Source organism: Salvia miltiorrhiza, chromosome 7, assembly GCF_028751815.1.
Source record: "Salvia miltiorrhiza cultivar Shanhuang (shh) chromosome 7, IMPLAD_Smil_shh, whole genome shotgun sequence".
NCBI lineage: Eukaryota > Viridiplantae > Streptophyta > Magnoliopsida > Lamiales > Lamiaceae > Salvia > Salvia miltiorrhiza.
Window position 1 is genome coordinate 14909760 of NC_080393.1, and position 16809 is coordinate 14926568.

The window sequence follows — 16809 nt, forward strand, 5'->3', positions numbered from 1 at the left end:
TTTTTTTCGTCCCATTAAAGATGGTTCACTTATTTTCGACACGGAGACCAAGGGGGGTGTATTAGTTCAAGACTTTAATAGATTTCTGCATACTTTTAAAGTCTAGGTGTATTAGTTCGAGACTTTTAAAGTCTGAGTGTATTAGTTCAAGACTTTTAAAAGTCTATAAAAATCTGGGTGTATTCGTTCAGGACTTTTAAAAATCTATGAAAATCTAGAGGTATTTAAAAATCTATGTATTTTAAACTTGGACTGATTTTCATTGATTTCATTCAAAAAATACACATGAACAAATCCGACCTCCGACCACGAGAATTCGGAAGATTTCATATTTCAGCGTCGGCTGGGTTCCAGCGGTCGTGGCTCGAAGAAGCCAGCGGCCGCTGGCACCCAGCGATCGCTGTGGCCGTTTAAAAATAATTTAAGAAATCTACAACCTCCCCACTATATAAGCGAATCGCTGCCTTCCAAAGGTCACGACCGGAGTTCCTTCCCCCATGATTGTCGTCAAGCTCATTTCTTTCTCAAGAATCCGATCTAGTTCCGTCACCACATAGCTCATGAGAGGACGCCTCTCACTCGAAGGATTCACACACTGCACAATCAACTGTGATGCTATATTTGCAAAAGTAAATTTAACATTGAATTGAATAAATCAAATAAACATATGACGAAAGTAAATTTAATTAATTCTTATAGGGTAGTTTTTGACCAAAAAGAAAATTTCTTATATGGCAGTGTGTCCTCTAATTTTTTTTGTTCGTTTTTAGTATTTCCATTGAGCTGGTGATGCTATATTTGCAAGTTGCAACTAGTTTAGCAATTTCGAGACTCTCTTTTATGAGAGGTCTTGAATTCAATCTTTCCTGCGTGCATTTAGTTTTTTCATTTCTATATAAGTAGTGGTTTTATTTATATGTAGATAATTTTTTCACCGTTGTGTAATGTACATGTTTTGTCTGCGTGAATTGCTTATTTGATTATATAATAGGTGACTCTCCTAATTCTCTAGAAAACAAAAACACATTATATAGAAAACAAATGGGTAAATATCACTTTATGTCCCATCGTTTGGTCGAATTATCGATTTGTCTCAACTTTTCGATAATATCTAATTGGTACCCAACCTACCAATATTTTTTAAATTGTGTCCCTTAAAATATTTTCAGCGCCCGAAAGTTGACGTGGAACGCCGGAGTTTGATTACGTGGACTTATTAATCCACATGGAATTATCAGTATTATTATACTTTATTATACTTATAAAAAAGAGTAAAATAATACATCCCCTAAACTAATCGCCGTCGTATCCAATTCATCAAAATCCCAAATCAAAGAACATATCGAGTAATCCTCCTCCTCCTCTGGCTATCACTAAGGTCCTACCTGATCATAAAGTAGAGATAAAAGATTATTAGCATCAGTTTTTGATAAGCCTTTTCTTTGGTATTATCTACAGCTTCGGGCATTTATATGGATAACCTGGTAAACATCTGCACCAAGAACATGAACTTAGTAAATAGTTTGATATAAGCCCCTTTAAAGAAAAATGAGAATGGGCCCAAACCTCAAAGAAAGCTGAGCACAAACATTAGAATCCTCATATCCGGTATCCTTTGAGCATGACCTACAGTTTCATTTAATAAAGACTCGATAAAAGAGAGAATGAAGCCTAAGGTTTAAAGTACATGAATTATCACAAATCTAGAACCTGAGCTTGATGTTGATTCGAGGAGGTGATTCAGGAGCTCAAGCTATTGAACGTACATTCATTGAACAAAATATCTACACATAGTAGCTCACTAGAATGATAAAAACAAGTAAACAACAATAATATAAAATGTGTTCATTAAAAGTTCAAAAATAAGAAAAAACTCACAACGCAGTTTCTTCCTCGGTTAAAATTTCTGAATTATCGGCGGTAGTCGAGTGATGGCCCTTCGACTGGGCGCGGCGACCTCCGCCACCGCTCCGCTTCTTCTTCTTCGAATCGCCCATTTGTTTATACCTCAAATTGAATTTGAGCTGTTCAAGAGCATTTACTATTAAGTTATCGGCAAATCTGGATGTGTTCTTTGATTTGGGATTTTGATGAATTAGATACGACGACGTTTAGTTTAGGGGATGTATTATTTTACTCTTTTTGTTAAGTATAATAAAGTACTATAATAATGCTGACAATTCCAAGTGGATTAATAATTCCACGTAATATATTTCCGGCGTTCCACGTTAATTTTCGGGCGTAGGAAAATTTTTAATGGGCACAATTAAAAAAAGGGTTAAGTACCAGATTGCCCCCTATCGATGACGTCCCTATGGCTTTTAGCCCCCTAAAGTCAGGGGGAGAGCTACCCACTACCTCAACGTGACTTTTTGGCACCATATTGCCCCCTATTGATAGGCCCCCTAGCGTTTAGCCCCCTAAAGTCAGGGGGAGAGCTGCCCCCGTCGAAAGGCGAAGGGGGAAATTGATACCAAAAAGCCACGTTGAGGTAGTGGGCAGCTGTCCCCTGACTTTAGGGGGCTAAACGTGATAGGGACGCCATTAACTGGGGGCAATCTGGTACTTAATTCTTAAAAAAATATTGATAGACTGAATACCAATTAGATATTATCAAAAAATTGTGACATAATCGATAATTCGGTCAAACGATGAGACAGAAAGTGACATTTACCCAAAACAAAACAAAGTACTAGTATTGTTTTTATGTAAGTTGATGGTAATTTGGTGGTATTCTATTCTTCCCCTCGTCTCTCATTTCCATTAGATATTCTATCTTTCGTTTTCAGAGAATTAGATTGGAAAAGTTTCACGTGGAAAATCAGGTTCGCACACTCCCAATCCTCTTCTCCTCCACCTCTTCGCACCACTACCAGTTTGCCACATTTTTTTGGGGGGCTCAAAACCCTTATTTCTCTTCATTTTCCTCACTACTTCGCTTACTTATTGCATTTCTATTATGGTTGACGAATCAGAATTTCGTTTTGGGTAACCTTTTGTATACTTTTGATATGCATTTTACTTTCTATACAATCATTGGCCAATCCAGATTCATGGAAGTTAAAAAGCCAATCTCATTTCGAATTTCTTTATTATGTGAATGAACTAGCGCCATTTGGGGTTTTAGATATCCATGAATACATGTAGAGCTGATTTGCTCTTTTAATGTGATTTTACATATTTTTCCGAGCAATAGTGGAGATTTCCAGCTGCCCTGTGCTGCTATTATGTCATGTGGACATTTTCGTTGGATCAACTGCAGTGGCTAGGGCCTAGCCACTCCGGGGTGGGCAGGTGTGGTGTGGTGGGTGGCTGGTTGCAGTTACTGATTCGGAAATTGGGTTGGGGGGATAAATCGTATATTTGCACATTGCCTATATTTGGCTTTATTTTCTTTAGTTGTAAGCTTCACACTTTGAATTTGTTCATGTTTGTGTACTATTGATACACTTTCTTTGGCGAATATTAGTCAACACTGATTATTTGGAAAATGGTGCCATAGACCTAGAGGCTAGAAGAATGTTGAAACACTCGAAACCCCTTCCTTCCAGTTCTTGTGAAGTGTATGATTCGGATTTCTGTTCAGCAATCTGGTAAAATTACATCACTTTTTTACTCTGGCTATGAAAATGAACAGTTAGCTGCTATTTCTTTTATCCCATGTTAACCTAATAAAATAGGGTATCTTGTTGTAAGTTAATACTCAGCTACCCGTCATTCTTTTATAAGGTGGAGTTTCTAATGCAGTCTTTATTGTGGAAGAATCAGTGTTCCGTGTGTGTTGCAATGCTTTATGGCTATTTAAATAACATCAGAACATTGGTTTTTCTTTTAGGTGCTAATCTGAAACCTGTAGCAAACGAGCCTTTTCCATGGTGTCTATAAGACCAAAGAGGACGTGCTGATCACTTGTATGGTAGCTTGCAAATGGCAGAGTATGTAGCCATTCCACCACATGTCAAGCTTCAAGTTCATGGTACTCTCTTTGAAGAGTGGCCTTGTCTGCCAAAAACTCCCTATCTACCAGCCAAAAGGTTTGACCTTCTTACCCATAGCTTGATTGTCTTATATGATATTCAACATCTTGGTAGGGGGTTGGAAGGGTGAACCTCATCTTTGCTATGATAATTACTACTTTGTTCTTGTTGATATCTCATTGAATTGGCTTGACATTGTAAACTAGATCTGAGATGCCGGGTTACTTTTGGTCAAATGCTGTGTAGTTTCTATCCAATGTATAATGAGAAGTATGAGAACCAGAGAACCAAAAGAAAAGAAGAATAAAAAGAAAGGAGAATAATCGGTCTGCATAAAATGACTTATGGGCTTGAATTCATATCATTTTAAATTGGTAATTTGTTACAACTATTTAGCTGGGCTGCTGGGGCACATAAAGACTATTCTATCTGTCATGTTGTATGGTTCATGTTGATCTTGATACTTATATATTTGCTTCAGTCTTGTCAATCCTTCAGTGAAACTAGCTGACTGATAGAGTAAAGGTGTTGGCAGAGAAGAAAAGTCCCGTAGAATAGAAAACTCCTCAAAGAGGCCCACAAAGATAGCTGTTCAAGATTAACTCCACCATAGCACAAAAACCCTACTTAAACGTGTGTGTGTGTGTGTGTGTGTGTGTGTGTGTGTGTGTGTTGGTCTAGTGGTAGTGTGTTAATGTCTGAGGTTAAAGGTCTCACGTTCGAGTCACCGTCACATGATTTTTAAAATTAGTTGTTCTTTCACAAAAAAAAGCCCTACTTAAAGGAAAAAGAATAAAACCCTAGTTCAAAAGCCGATGCTCATACGTTGGGCCCTAATTAACCAAAGCAACAAATAACAATAATAACTAAAGTAATCTAACACTACAGACTCTATAGGAATAATTGACCACAACTTACTTTTTACGAACATAGACTCGGTACTTCGTGCGCATGGTATCACTGATTCTGCCCATTGATTACACTGCAACTTTATACACTCTGACTTCTTATATCAGATTCTTAATTTTCTGAAATATTTTATTTATTTATTATTTACCGTTTCTTGTTATGTTGATTGAATCTATCACTTGATTTGGTTTTTCCTTGGCTTGTTATGTTTTTCCTGCTCATGTATATGTGTTCTTTTCTAGAAGTCATATGCATGCGAGTTGTGCATCTGCTTTCCAACAAAATGAATAGGTGACAGGTTTACAAAAATCATAAACTTGAGCTTCTTGCTTCAATCATAGTAGTATCGTAATGTGTGCAAGTTTCCTACTGTATTCGAAAAGTGTATATATTAAAATATTATATTTTCTATTACTAGCTTAAGCTTCTTTAAGCAATGAGGCGCACTGCTGCTTATGAACTGCTCAATTTTGCCTCTTCTTGTCCACTGTAGGGGCTTTTATAATGGAAGGAAAAAAGTTAGTGGGCTGTCTTCTTGGAAGGCCTGCAAGATCATTGCACCTCAAAGAAAAATCCTGAATGGAAGTCCAAGGCGGAAGAATACCAGGTGCTATTGCTTGAATGCCCTAGCCAACGTTGATGCTGCAGCTGCAGCTGCAGCTTCTTCAGACTGGGTTCCATTCATTGATCAAGTCCTCCTTTTAGCAAGTATCAGCCTTACGTATATGGCTGGTGTAGTTCCATTGGAGAAATCCCCATTTAATACTCAAACAAGTGTGCCACTTTTTGATATGGTCCCTGAAAACTCTTCCTCCTCGGGTAGGTAAGGAAGGTTAGTGGATGAAATCTCATCATAGTTTGACAAGTATCTTTATGTATAAGATGATATAAGCACCCTCTCCATTGAAATTAAAAGTTCTGCTTTTGAGATACTGTTTTACTTAATTGCAGTTCAGTGACAAATGATGATGAGGTTTGGTTGCAGTTTGCCTGGGATGTTGTGAGAGGCAAGTTAACGGATTCATTATCTGCTATTAGTAATGGGGTAAATCCTAGTGAAAACATTGGGAAATTTGAACAAAACCCTGGAACACAGCCTTCAAGCTTATATGCTGTTTCTGAAGGTCCTAGAATAAGACTTCTCTGGAGATCATTTCAGTGGCTCAAAAAAGAGGCAAGCATTTTGTGTATTGTTGCTTTAAATTTGTATTAGTACTTTCATCATATTGTTATAACAGGAATTTTTTACCCTATTCATGGGTTAGAGCTTAAGCTTTTATTCTGAAGTCATGGTAGAAGGTAAGTAGTGGAAGTGTGAGAAGGGACCTTTTAAATTTTCTTGTGCCCCAATATCCTGGCACATATGGAGCAAGTGCCTGTCCTTGGAAATAAGGGAAAAAGTTTAGCAAAGCTACATTGTTTTTCTTTCCTTTCCATGCCACTACTTCTATATTGCTTTTCCTCCACAAGTAAAGGATTGAAATTGTGTCCTTCAGGTGACCAATATTTCCGTGAACTCTTCTGCAAAGTCTGCAAATGATTTCTTGGCTGTCTTTGGTGAAACTGTTCAAAACTGCAGCCGCCCTCTATGCATGGCATGGCTTGAAGAGGAGATTCGCCTCATCTCCAGAAAACCTGACAAGGTATCTTTATGTGATGTTTCCCGGCAAGTTATATAAAGTACATGAAAGAAATTAAGAATGTATTCCACCATAACTGTCATTTCTGTAATGCCCTATGTCAGGACCTTCTTTCTTTGGCCGAAAGTAAGCTGAATGGATATGACAGCATAGTTCAAAATATCAGAAAGTCAGGCAAGGAGGATCTATATGCAGAGTTGGTTTATGCCCTTAAATTTGGTTCTTCCAGGTAAAAGGAACATAAATTTTTGTTTGGTGGCAATTTTAGGGATCCTTCGCTTCAAAATATTTTTTGGCCAACTCATTTCTTCACTTTGGTTGTGTTTCACTAAGAACCCATATAGATATGTTCCTCTCGATTTTTTCCTTTCTTCCTATTTGATTAGCATCTTGTTTAATTCCAGTGAATGGATTAAGGAATACGTACGGAGATGCACCAAAATAAATAATCCAAAGATATATTGACGGTATAAGTGGAGAAAGCATTTCTGGAAGGAATTACATTGTTTTGAAACCTTCAGGATCCTCCATGAGTGTGCCGAAATATGAGCTCAATGTCTACCAGTTTCGGAATCTTATAGATCTGGTTTCTTCACTATCCTTCTTGTATTCCATCTCTTTCAGTACTTAGTACCTTCTATTTTTCAGTAATCTTAGGAGGTCCTTGGTATGATGCAATGGAGGAGGGAATGTAATGGTCATTCCTACCTCCATTGCATTCCTTTTCTTGGTATATTTTATTCTTAGGAATCATCATTCCATTTGGAACTACCATTTCCAGCCATTCCTTTCCCACCTCCATTCTGTTCCATCATACCAAGCACCTCCTTACGTCTTCATTTCCTCTTCATGTTCTAGTCAATTGGTGTCGCAGTGTAGTTTTCTTTTCCTTTTCATGTTCTAGTCAATTGATGTTGCACCTTTAGAGTTAATGTGCCGGACTTTTATATAGTGATCATGCAACCATGTCTAGTAGCTAGGACAATAAGGATGATTTGAAGCGATGTCAAATACTTTTTGAAGACTGTACAAGAATGTCTAATATGACCATGCTCCAGCAAAACCCTCAATGTACCACTACCTATGCATTGACAGGAAAGGTGGCTACTATAATTCTACCTTGTTCATCCAGCATGGAGTAGCTATATTAGAAGATTTGCTGATCACCTTAGCAGATGGCATTGCAAGCATGTACTTGGAGCTTATATCTGTGGATAGTAGCTTGTCCAACGAAATGAACAATCTCGGTTTGAGCTTGTGTACTCTCTCCACCAGAGCACTTCAGAGATTACGCAATGAGGTATTGCTTTACCCCCTTTTTTAAAAAAGTAATTTCTCCCCTTATTTTGGTTTCTATGCATATCAACTCATTTTCTCTCTCTCGATCGTCTCTGAAAGTAGGATGAGTCTGTATTACCAAAATGGCATCAACGTACATATACTTGGATATGTTTAAATCATTATAGATTTATTCCAGTGTAATTCATTTCTGTTATTTCTGATTCAAGCAAAGCGAGTTCTATGAAGCATAATATTTATGTTTTTTCTTTTGATGCAATAACATATATGTGTACTCAAACAGAAAACTTTGTAGTACATTGCACCTAATTTTGGAGGATAGAAAATGCGCCTTAATTTTGTTAATGTTATAATATTACAACAATTCTGATATTCAGGACCTGAGCAAGTTACAACTTTGGAAAATGAAATGTGAAAACCAGAGAAGCGTTGGACATGTTACTTCCAAAAATTAATTTAATAAATGAAACCAGGATGAATTCCCATCATAACAAAGTCATGTCCAGCAAATCTGCTATAATTACTATCCAGAGGGACCTGATCCTAATTCCTGCCTTAGCTTTGTTAAATACTGATGAATCCTCAAGTGGCCAAACACTAGTAAACAATAAAGTACAAATAGAAAATGACCTCTGATGAACAAAAATAAAAATGAAGACAATCTTCCCACCCAAAAGTCCAAAACCAGATCAACTGATTAGCGCAAGCTAATTAACCGAACTGCTTATCCTTCTTTGGCTAGACAAGGATTTGAGGATCACCATCAGATTCTGAATAGTTTTGCAGCTCTCTCTCTCTCTCACATAGTGGGTGTTACATGAAGTGGGCAAGCAAGATTAGGTTAACTAATGTTTGTTTAGGATGAGACTGATGTTTTTACTTCACAGGGCTGATGGCTAGGATATGCTTTAGTAACTGGTGGGTTTTTATTTTTTAAAACTACCAAAAGATGATTGCGCTTCCATTTGTATCTTCTCTTAGACTCTTACATACCATGACAGAAAAATGACCTCTGGTTGACAGGTGGCATTGCACCAATGGTTGCATCAAAACATGGCTGCAGTGGCTTCTATGTATGAAGATCGATTTGACCTTTGCACACTTGAAAGTCAACTTATTGAGTCCAGAGGCAATGAGACTGAAAACTTTGGTTGGTTGAAGAAGATTAGTTTTATGAGATCAGGTCCCATATCATCATCACTACGTTATGTTACCATCAATAGCATATCTGTACCTGTTAAAAGGACCAAGGAATTGAGGGCCTTGGTTGGGTGGTAATGTTCTACTCTGTTTACCATTCAATAGTTATTTATCTGTGTCTGATTTAATAAATCTGTGGTGGTTTGATTTTAGTACATGCACTCATTTTTCGTACTAATTCCAGAATAAATGTGATAATATATTTTCAGCAAGTCCAGAAGCTGAAATATGGTTGGATTATAAATATCTACCAGGCTATGTGTGGAAACTGAGATTCTTTAAAGTTTTTGTTTATGATGATTAGATGGCTCTCACAATCAGGATTGTAAACTAATCTTATTTCATGGAAATGCTTCCTAGTAACATAGACTGTTTTGGCCCCTGTGAAGGAAAAGAAATATCCATCTCTTAGTCCTCTCTTAGAAGCTCTGTGTCTACAATCCTCTGTATCTCCCTGTTATCTTATAGTGAAGAAACTAAAAAGTAAAAACATGTGGAGTATTTGGGGAAAGTGCTTTATGGTGCTGGAACTGGAAGAATAGTTTTGCTGATGATTTTTTGCTCTTGTTCCTTTTCCTTGATTGTAATCTTAGAATTTTTGTATAACATGTTGAATGGATCCATTTTTTGCGTCTTCCTGCTTTAGGTGCAACTATAAGAATCCACCTTCTAACATTTCCAACTCAATTATACACTGTATTTTCTGTTGCAGGAGGTACTACTTCAGTCTCTACCTTGAACTGGCCGACATCACCATGCCAATTGTCAAAAAGCTTGTTGCAAAAGTCAGTGATGCTATCTCGTTCTTCCTTGTCTGCCTGATAGGAAGGTCACTGGGGCTAATCTATTCTGGAATTAGGAACTCTTTACGACTGAAGTAAGGTATAAATACGCCAGGTTGTCTTTTCGAAATTTCCCTTGTCATTTTGATTAATGAGAGGATGAAAACCTCATACGATGCCCCTGGATTGGTGAAATTTTTTGAAGGCTCCTTGTAGTGATAATTGCCTTAGATATGATTCAAGACAGAAGGCTTGAATTCCTGCAGTTTGATTGTATTTACAATGCAACCTTCCTTTATTTCCAAAGAACATAGAAGATTCCACAGAAAACCTGTTTATGTTCTGTACCTTTCATTCCTATTTCGCTTCAATAAGATATAACCATTGTGCCTGTGACAACTATGGTATGAAAATGATATTGAAAAATGCTTGTTCTCTACTAAGAACCTGATGCTAGGTTAGAGCCTTAGCATATTTATACATGGGATGAGCAATCGAGATTCGAGGGATTGTTACATTGAGTTCCAAAGATTGCTGGCTGTCTTTTAGGCAAGGTTTTGGACTTGTTACAGTTAGCTGAGTTTGAACTATACATCTCAACTGCGAAAAATTATAGCATGATTCTTTTTCATCTTTCGATAGGTTATAATTAGATATGTGCGATTGGAGCCTAGCTAGAGTGGGAATTAGTGATAGAGTGAGCGATGAGAATGGAATATTGGGCCTAAAAGAAAAGTGATTCCAATAAGGCAGGTCACTACCATGCAAGTGAAAGCTACATTCCTTTGACTGTAAAGTTGGTTAAGATATTGCAGGATAATGAGATTTTTTTATTATGGCACTGCTTACTAAAGGCTATTTGCTAATTGCTCATGCATTAATGTATAGTATATTAAAATGGACGTATGCCAAATTGTAATATACATTTCACGGTTTTATTATCTTAGCCGTGATTTTGTTGGACCAAGTGTGGTTGGTGTCTCTATGACTATGCTGCGTAGGTTGTGTGATATTATTGAAAATTTATTTATGAATTTTGTTTGTCTTATGCCCGTGTCTTGGAGTTTTATGAGCATACACCAAAGGGAAAATTCTTGTGTTTTTTTGCCGGTTTTGAATTATTTTCTTAGTTGTGGAAAGCAATGGTGGGGAACATGGGAAAACGACATGCAATAGCTATTACTAATAATAATAATTCTTTCTGAAATACCACAAAAACAAAAGTACATTTCAGATAACCCTTTTTCTTTGTGCCCCACCAATCTTTACACGACATGAATATCTTTCTAAAGAAACTTCTTCAATTTCAATTTTACTTATTTTAATCAATTCCTTGTTTCCCATTTATCTATAAAGTGAGACCTCACTCTTTCACGCCTCTTTCACATTTACCTAGTAGAAAGGGGAGAACAAGAGAGAGAGAAATCATGCACATTATACCACAATTCAAAAAACTGTTATCTACTTTTACAATTGTATGCAAAACCACATCTAGTTAAAATTCAGCTCACCATAAAAAGCGTTTATTTCTGTTAAATTACATGAAACAATTATATTGACTATTTGTTCGTAATTGTACGCAGACATATCAAGTGTTTGGTATAATTCCTCATAGGAAGCTCTTCCTTCTTTCCCCTTTGAAGTTGTTCAATCCTAAAAAGATTTATAGTTTATGATTGTTATATGATACCTCCAATAATTTACAAGACATGAAGGGGTGTTTGGTTAAACTTATGTTACACATCTTATAAGTTTTAATATCTTAAACAATGTTTTAACAATTTATAAGATGTAAAGTCTTAAAAGTTATTTAAGTATTTGAATGACGAACTTATGAATTATATATGGAGAGAGTAGTGAATCAATGATCGATGAAATGAGAAATGTTTATAGATTTAACAACTCCTTGAGAATCTTCTACGAGGGCACTAAGAATTGCTATTAGGCTAGACAGAAATGTGTGCAAAACACTCAAGATTTCATTTACGATACACTTGATAAAACTTGTCAAAATACTATATTAATAATTTAACTCTTACAGTTACAGCCATACATGTAAATAATTTAATTTATAAACTTTATAGCGTACAACACTGCAAAATTATTGGACACATTCTTTTTTGGAAGGCGTTGATTAGTAAGAGAGCACTGGAGGAGATGCGTGATGGTCTACGGGCACGATAGGATTGTGATGCCTTTATTCTATTTTTTTCAATAATTTAGCTTCGGCATATATAGCTGTATGATTTGAAGCTAGACAAGATCGTCTTTTCTATTGAGAAAAAAGTTGGGTTGGGTTCCCTAAAAGACTCTAATGCAATGATTTTTCCATCTATGGATATATTGAAAATTTTGAAATCTCAACTTCCATAGACATTTCGGGTAAATGAGGAAAAAGTAAATCCTAAAACTAGAAAATAAGTAGAAGCGTTCCCTTTTGGATAAAATTGTGCATTTCTTTTCAATTTGGAATGTCTCACAAGAATGCGTATTTATCATTTTTGGATACTACGACACTATCAATTCCTTATTTCTTACCCTACTTCATAATAAAATTAACTCATTTCTCTTCTCTCAATACATTCACCTAATACTTATGAAAACTCAGTGTCAACAACAATCATACACACTCTTGTGGAACCTTCGTAGTTCTTTTTCTAAGATAATTTTTCTCAGAGGTGCGCGCACTATTGTGCTCGCAAATCCTTTTGACCCAAAATTTATCCATTTACTTTTGTCACTAGAACAATTATTTTTATTCACAATAATAATAATTTTTATTGAATCGTGTCTTCTTGGTACTCCTTCCGTCCCGGCTAAGTTGATGAACTTCTTTTCGGCACGAGATTTAAGAAACTACTATTTTGAATGTGTTTGATAATAAAGTAATTAGACATTTCTTTGCTTATATTTATTCCATATAAGGAAATTGATCAACTTAGTTGGAACGACAAAAAAAAATACTATAGATCAAGTTAGTTGGAACAGATGTAGTAAAAGATTAAAAAATACAACTGTCACTTTTAATTAAGAACGACCACTTTTGTTTGAAATACTTGTATAGTTAGGGTAGTGCGTTTACTTTGATGGATAAATTTCTCATTGGAAAAGGAGGGATAACAAAAATTTATGCTTTTAAGTGTTTCTTTTTTTTTTCAACATTTGACACAAAAGAGAATTTCACAATTTTTCTTTCTTTATTTTCATTTCAATGAGGGATAATATTAGAAAATTAAACAACGATTCTATATAGCAAATTAACAGAAAAAACACTCTTTCCTGTGTCAAACAAGTTGAAAAGATGGAAATTTATTTTGCAAGATCGAGATGCTTGCTCATCACCATTTTCCCACTCATTTTAGAAAGCGTCAAATACCAATCACATTCATATATGGTACCACAAGATTCTAGCTTATAGTAGTATTATATAATGAAAACCTCTAACAATCAATAAGTCAATTCCTTAGAAGAAAAATAACAGTAACCAATCCCAACTCTTACAAATTGAAAAGGACATATGAAAACCTTTCGGGGCGTGTACTATTGAGAATTAGCTTCGAGAGATACAAATAGCTAGTATATATAGGCTAATTCGTTGTTTATTAAGATGAATTAGAACACTGGGATATCTCAAGATTTTTGATAATTTATATGATTTGAGTTTGATTCATATCCTATTAAATGTGAGATTGTAGAAATTAATTCTAATGACAATAAGAAAAATATGTTATCAATAATAAAAACTAAACATTTCCTTAAATAGAAAATTTCATTAACATTTCATCTCCCGCTAAAATTTCACTGAATATTACGTAATAAATTTCACTAATTAACTTTAACACATGCAAGAATGCAAAGATTTCATCTCCACTTTATAGAAAGAAAAAACATTTATGATGCACCATTTGAACAAGATAAAAAAGGTTGAGGCGAATTGAAAATAATTAAATGCATTGAAAATTTAAATATATATGTTTTATGTGATGCACCATTAATATACGATTTTTCCATCCATGGATTTTGAAATCTTAACTTCCATAGACGCTTGGGTAAATGAGGCAAAAAATAAATTTGGACCACTAATTAATGAATAATAAACAAAATATGATTATCATGCATTATACTAAGCATCAATTATCTGGCATTAATTTGTCTGATTAAGTAGCAAAACAGTTGATTAAAAAGCGATGGGACATCTTGAGTCGAAAGATTAATCAGGGAGAAATAAAAGTGGCATAATAATAGGGTAGATCAATAGTCATTATCACGACGATTTGTCTTTACACTCTATGTATATAATACTACTATAATCGTTATTACTGTTTTACCTAAAACAGGCTAATCTGTATTTCTGATCCATGACAATTAATTAATGTGTTTAAAATGAGATGAGATTTTTATTATTTTTGCATGCATGTATGTTTTCACTTTCTACTCCTTCACTTGAACGCGCATAGTATATTACTAATTATTTTCTAAAATAAAGATGTGATAAATCGTTTGAAGCAAATTCTTAGAGGTGTGCATAAAGAGTTAAATAATTGATTACTATATAGGATTGGAATTCCATTCAAGAAAAGCCTTGACCAGAGCTAATCCGACCAGATTTTGGAAAAAGGGTTTTGGTGAAAAATGGGGTCGTGCCCAATTTTAATTATTTTTTCCATTCGGATTGCTTTATTACTTTAGTGAAAGCAGCACTGACTTCATTTTGGGACAACTTACTATTCATATTGAATTAAGAAAAGGCGACGTGGTTTAGGTTTGAGATTTTATTGAGATTTTTTAGAGGCAAAATTAAATTTTTTTATTTATTGATTGATGATACCACAAGGGAGGGGGATTAGTTATGTGACGAATAGTCTTAAATTCCAATAACAATTAGAGGAAATGAAAAAATACTTATTTTTTCACGTATTCGCGTATAATTCATGATGTATTACTACTAGTACTGGACCTGTTCGTGCCAATAAATTTAATCGGATCCCATTTAACAATATTAAGAATTTGATGTTATGTTAGACTTTTTTATATTTAAATTTTTGTTGAATTTATGTTTATATAGATTAGTAATTCTATTAATTTATGTAATTAAGTTCAATTGAAGTCTTTATTTTGAACTTAATCAAATTAGGATTTAAATGTTGTATATATTTTATCTTAAAATATATTTCTAACTACAAAATTTAAAATATATTATTTTGATTTAAATTATTATAAATTAGTGGTAGATAAGCGGCTATAGGTCATAACAATTTAAATTTTGACAACGGAAATAGCTTAGATCTTTTTGTTTAAAAAACATACTCATCCGTCCACAATATCGTTTTCACTTTGTGGATGACACATGTTTTAAGAAAGTGGTGGATAGTAGTGAATATTGTTGTGAGTGGAGTTTGAGTCCCACTATTATTGTGAGTGGAGTTTGTGGGATCCTATTACTACAAATGGAAGTGAAAGTAATGTTGTGGATGGACCAAAATGTTAAAAGTAGAAATGATATCGTGGACAGAGGGCATATATAGTAGGGCAAAGGTGTAGATACCCCCCTGAACTCCACCCCCCTAGAGCTTTTAGCCCCCCATTCTCGGTCAAGGCGCGTTGACCTCCCCATAGTCTCGAAAAAAGGGTGCAGATTGCCCCCTGCGTTAAACGGCGGTTAGACGCTGTTAACTTTTTTTTTTTTTATTTCTAGTGGGCCCCACCCCCAACCTGCAGCAGAACGGACCGGAGCAGATCTGCAGCGGCGGCTCCTTCTTGGCCGTCTGTTGCCGGCAACGCGTGAGAGGGATGAGGGAGAGGCTAGCGGCGGGGGAGGCGCTCCATCCTTGGCCGTCTGCTATCAGAGATGCGAGAGAGAGATGGAGGACAGATGGGAGGCGGTGGCGAGAACAGAGGGATGTGAGGGGTACGGCGGCTGGCAATTCTCGCCGGAGAAGTGAGCAATGGCGGAGAGAGAGAGAGATGAGCGATAAGAGTGGAGAGAAGGGGGAGGGAAGGCCCCGATTTTGATGATTGAGTGAGAGAGAGATGAGCGATGAGAGTGGAGAGAAGGGGGAGGGAAGGCCCCGATTTTGTGTTGGGGAGGCGACAGTGGCGGCAGCGTGACTTCATCTTCAATCCAATCAGAATTTGCGAATTTCTCAATGTTCAATATTCACGTCGCCGGATGGCCTACCGCCGCGGCGAACGAGCTGCCGTTGCAGAAGACTCTCCCAGGGCCCTGCGTCGACACGCCGTGCTCCTGCGGTTGGGGTGGGGCCCACAGGGACTAAAAAAACAAAAAAAAATGGGAAAAACGGCGTTAAACAGCCGTTTGGGGGCGGGGTGTTTTTTGCACCCTTTTTCCGAGACTATGGGGAGGTCAACGCACCTTGACCGAGAATGGGGGGCTAAAAGCTCTAGGGGGTGGAGTTCAGGGGGGTATCTGCACCTTTGCCCTATATAGTAATTTATTTTGATAGATGAATATATTATTTTTTATCAAATTTGGGAAGGAGAATTGAGAAAAAAAAGGGGTGGTATGACATCAAAATGATGTCTTGTAACTAAATAAAATTAGAAAAATTCATTGAAACGCTGTTGGTTTATTAAAACGCTTATAAATAATATATAAAAGAAAGTTGAAATATCTATACACAAGCCCTTCATAAAAAGTTCTGGCTCCGCCTCTCAGTCGAGTTGTGCGCGGCGGCGGCGGCGGCTGCTGCAATTAGGGTTTGTGAGTGAGAGGGGCAGTTTTTTTAGCGAAGATCCAATAATGTTGGTGACAACTGACAACTACTACATGGAAATGAACAGTAACCCTATTTAAGGGTTTTACATAATTGCATATTGCTTACCTCAAATTGTTGACATATTTGGACAGAATAGTTTGAAAATTAATGCACCTAATACAAGTTAAATCATTCTTTGAACATCAAGATAGATAGTATATCAATTGGGCTTTGCATTATTTATGTATTTCTTATGGTGTCTTGTCTCAAAAAGTTGAAAATCATT

General features: G+C 36.1%; 2 protein-coding genes across 11 annotated transcripts; one reads left to right on the top strand and one right to left on the bottom strand.

The window, feature by feature from the left end:
* Positions 1-333: 333 nt before the first annotated feature.
* Positions 334-2103, bottom strand: LOC130995448 (eIF-2-alpha kinase GCN2-like). Of its 6 annotated transcripts, none has more exons than XR_009092156.1 (4): positions 1711-2103; positions 1567-1626; positions 1482-1492; positions 386-1385 (listed from the first exon to the last, which is right to left on the bottom strand). XR_009092156.1 is itself a non-coding variant. In XM_057920729.1 (4 exons), exons 1-4 carry the CDS (start codon positions 1995-1997, stop codon positions 1318-1320), a joined length of 258 nt encoding a protein of 85 aa, XP_057776712.1. In that variant the 5' UTR covers positions 1998-2103; the 3' UTR covers positions 387-1317. The 6 variants fall into 6 exon arrangements, 1 of the variants encoding a protein (XP_057776712.1); XM_057920729.1 differs by having other exon boundaries at positions 387-1385; positions 1879-2103; XR_009092155.1 differs by having other exon boundaries at positions 388-1492; positions 1711-1784; positions 1879-2103.
* Positions 2104-2712: 609 nt separating this feature from the next.
* Positions 2713-10137, top strand: LOC130995449 (uncharacterized). Of its 5 annotated transcripts, none has more exons than XM_057920732.1 (9): positions 2713-2825; positions 3836-4034; positions 5380-5709; positions 5838-6060; positions 6383-6529; positions 6631-6755; positions 7622-7826; positions 8849-9099; positions 9738-10137. In XM_057920732.1, the coding sequence occupies exons 2-9, from the start codon at positions 3928-3930 to the stop codon at positions 9904-9906; spliced, it is 1557 nt and encodes a 518-aa protein (XP_057776715.1). In that variant the 5' UTR covers positions 2713-2825; positions 3836-3927; the 3' UTR covers positions 9907-10137. The 5 variants fall into 5 exon arrangements, with proteins under 5 accessions (XP_057776715.1, XP_057776718.1, XP_057776714.1 ...); XM_057920731.1 differs by having other exon boundaries at positions 2806-2988; XM_057920733.1 differs by having other exon boundaries at positions 2825-3593.
* Positions 10138-16809: the final 6672 nt, after the last annotated feature.

What these genes read in the sequence shown, in the direction of transcription:
- LOC130995448 (XM_057920729.1), bottom strand. Translation starts at nt 1,997, where the DNA reads ATGGGCGATTCGAAGAAGAAGAAGCGGAGCGGTGGCGGAGGTCGCCGC. An exon ending in ACCGAGGAAGAAACTGCGTT is followed by an intron (nt 1,627 to 1,878) that starts GTGAGTTTTTTC and finishes ATGAAACTGTAG; the next exon opens with GTCATGCTCAAAGGATACCG.
- LOC130995449 (XM_057920732.1), top strand. Translation starts at nt 3,928, where the DNA reads ATGGCAGAGTATGTAGCCATTCCACCACATGTCAAGCTTCAAGTTCAT. An exon ending in CTTAAATTTGGTTCTTCCAG is followed by an intron (nt 6,756 to 7,621) that starts GTAAAAGGAACA and finishes ATGCATTGACAG; the next exon opens with GAAAGGTGGCTACTATAATT. An exon ending in TTGAGGGCCTTGGTTGGGTG is followed by an intron (nt 9,100 to 9,737) that starts GTAATGTTCTAC and finishes TTTCTGTTGCAG; the next exon opens with GAGGTACTACTTCAGTCTCT.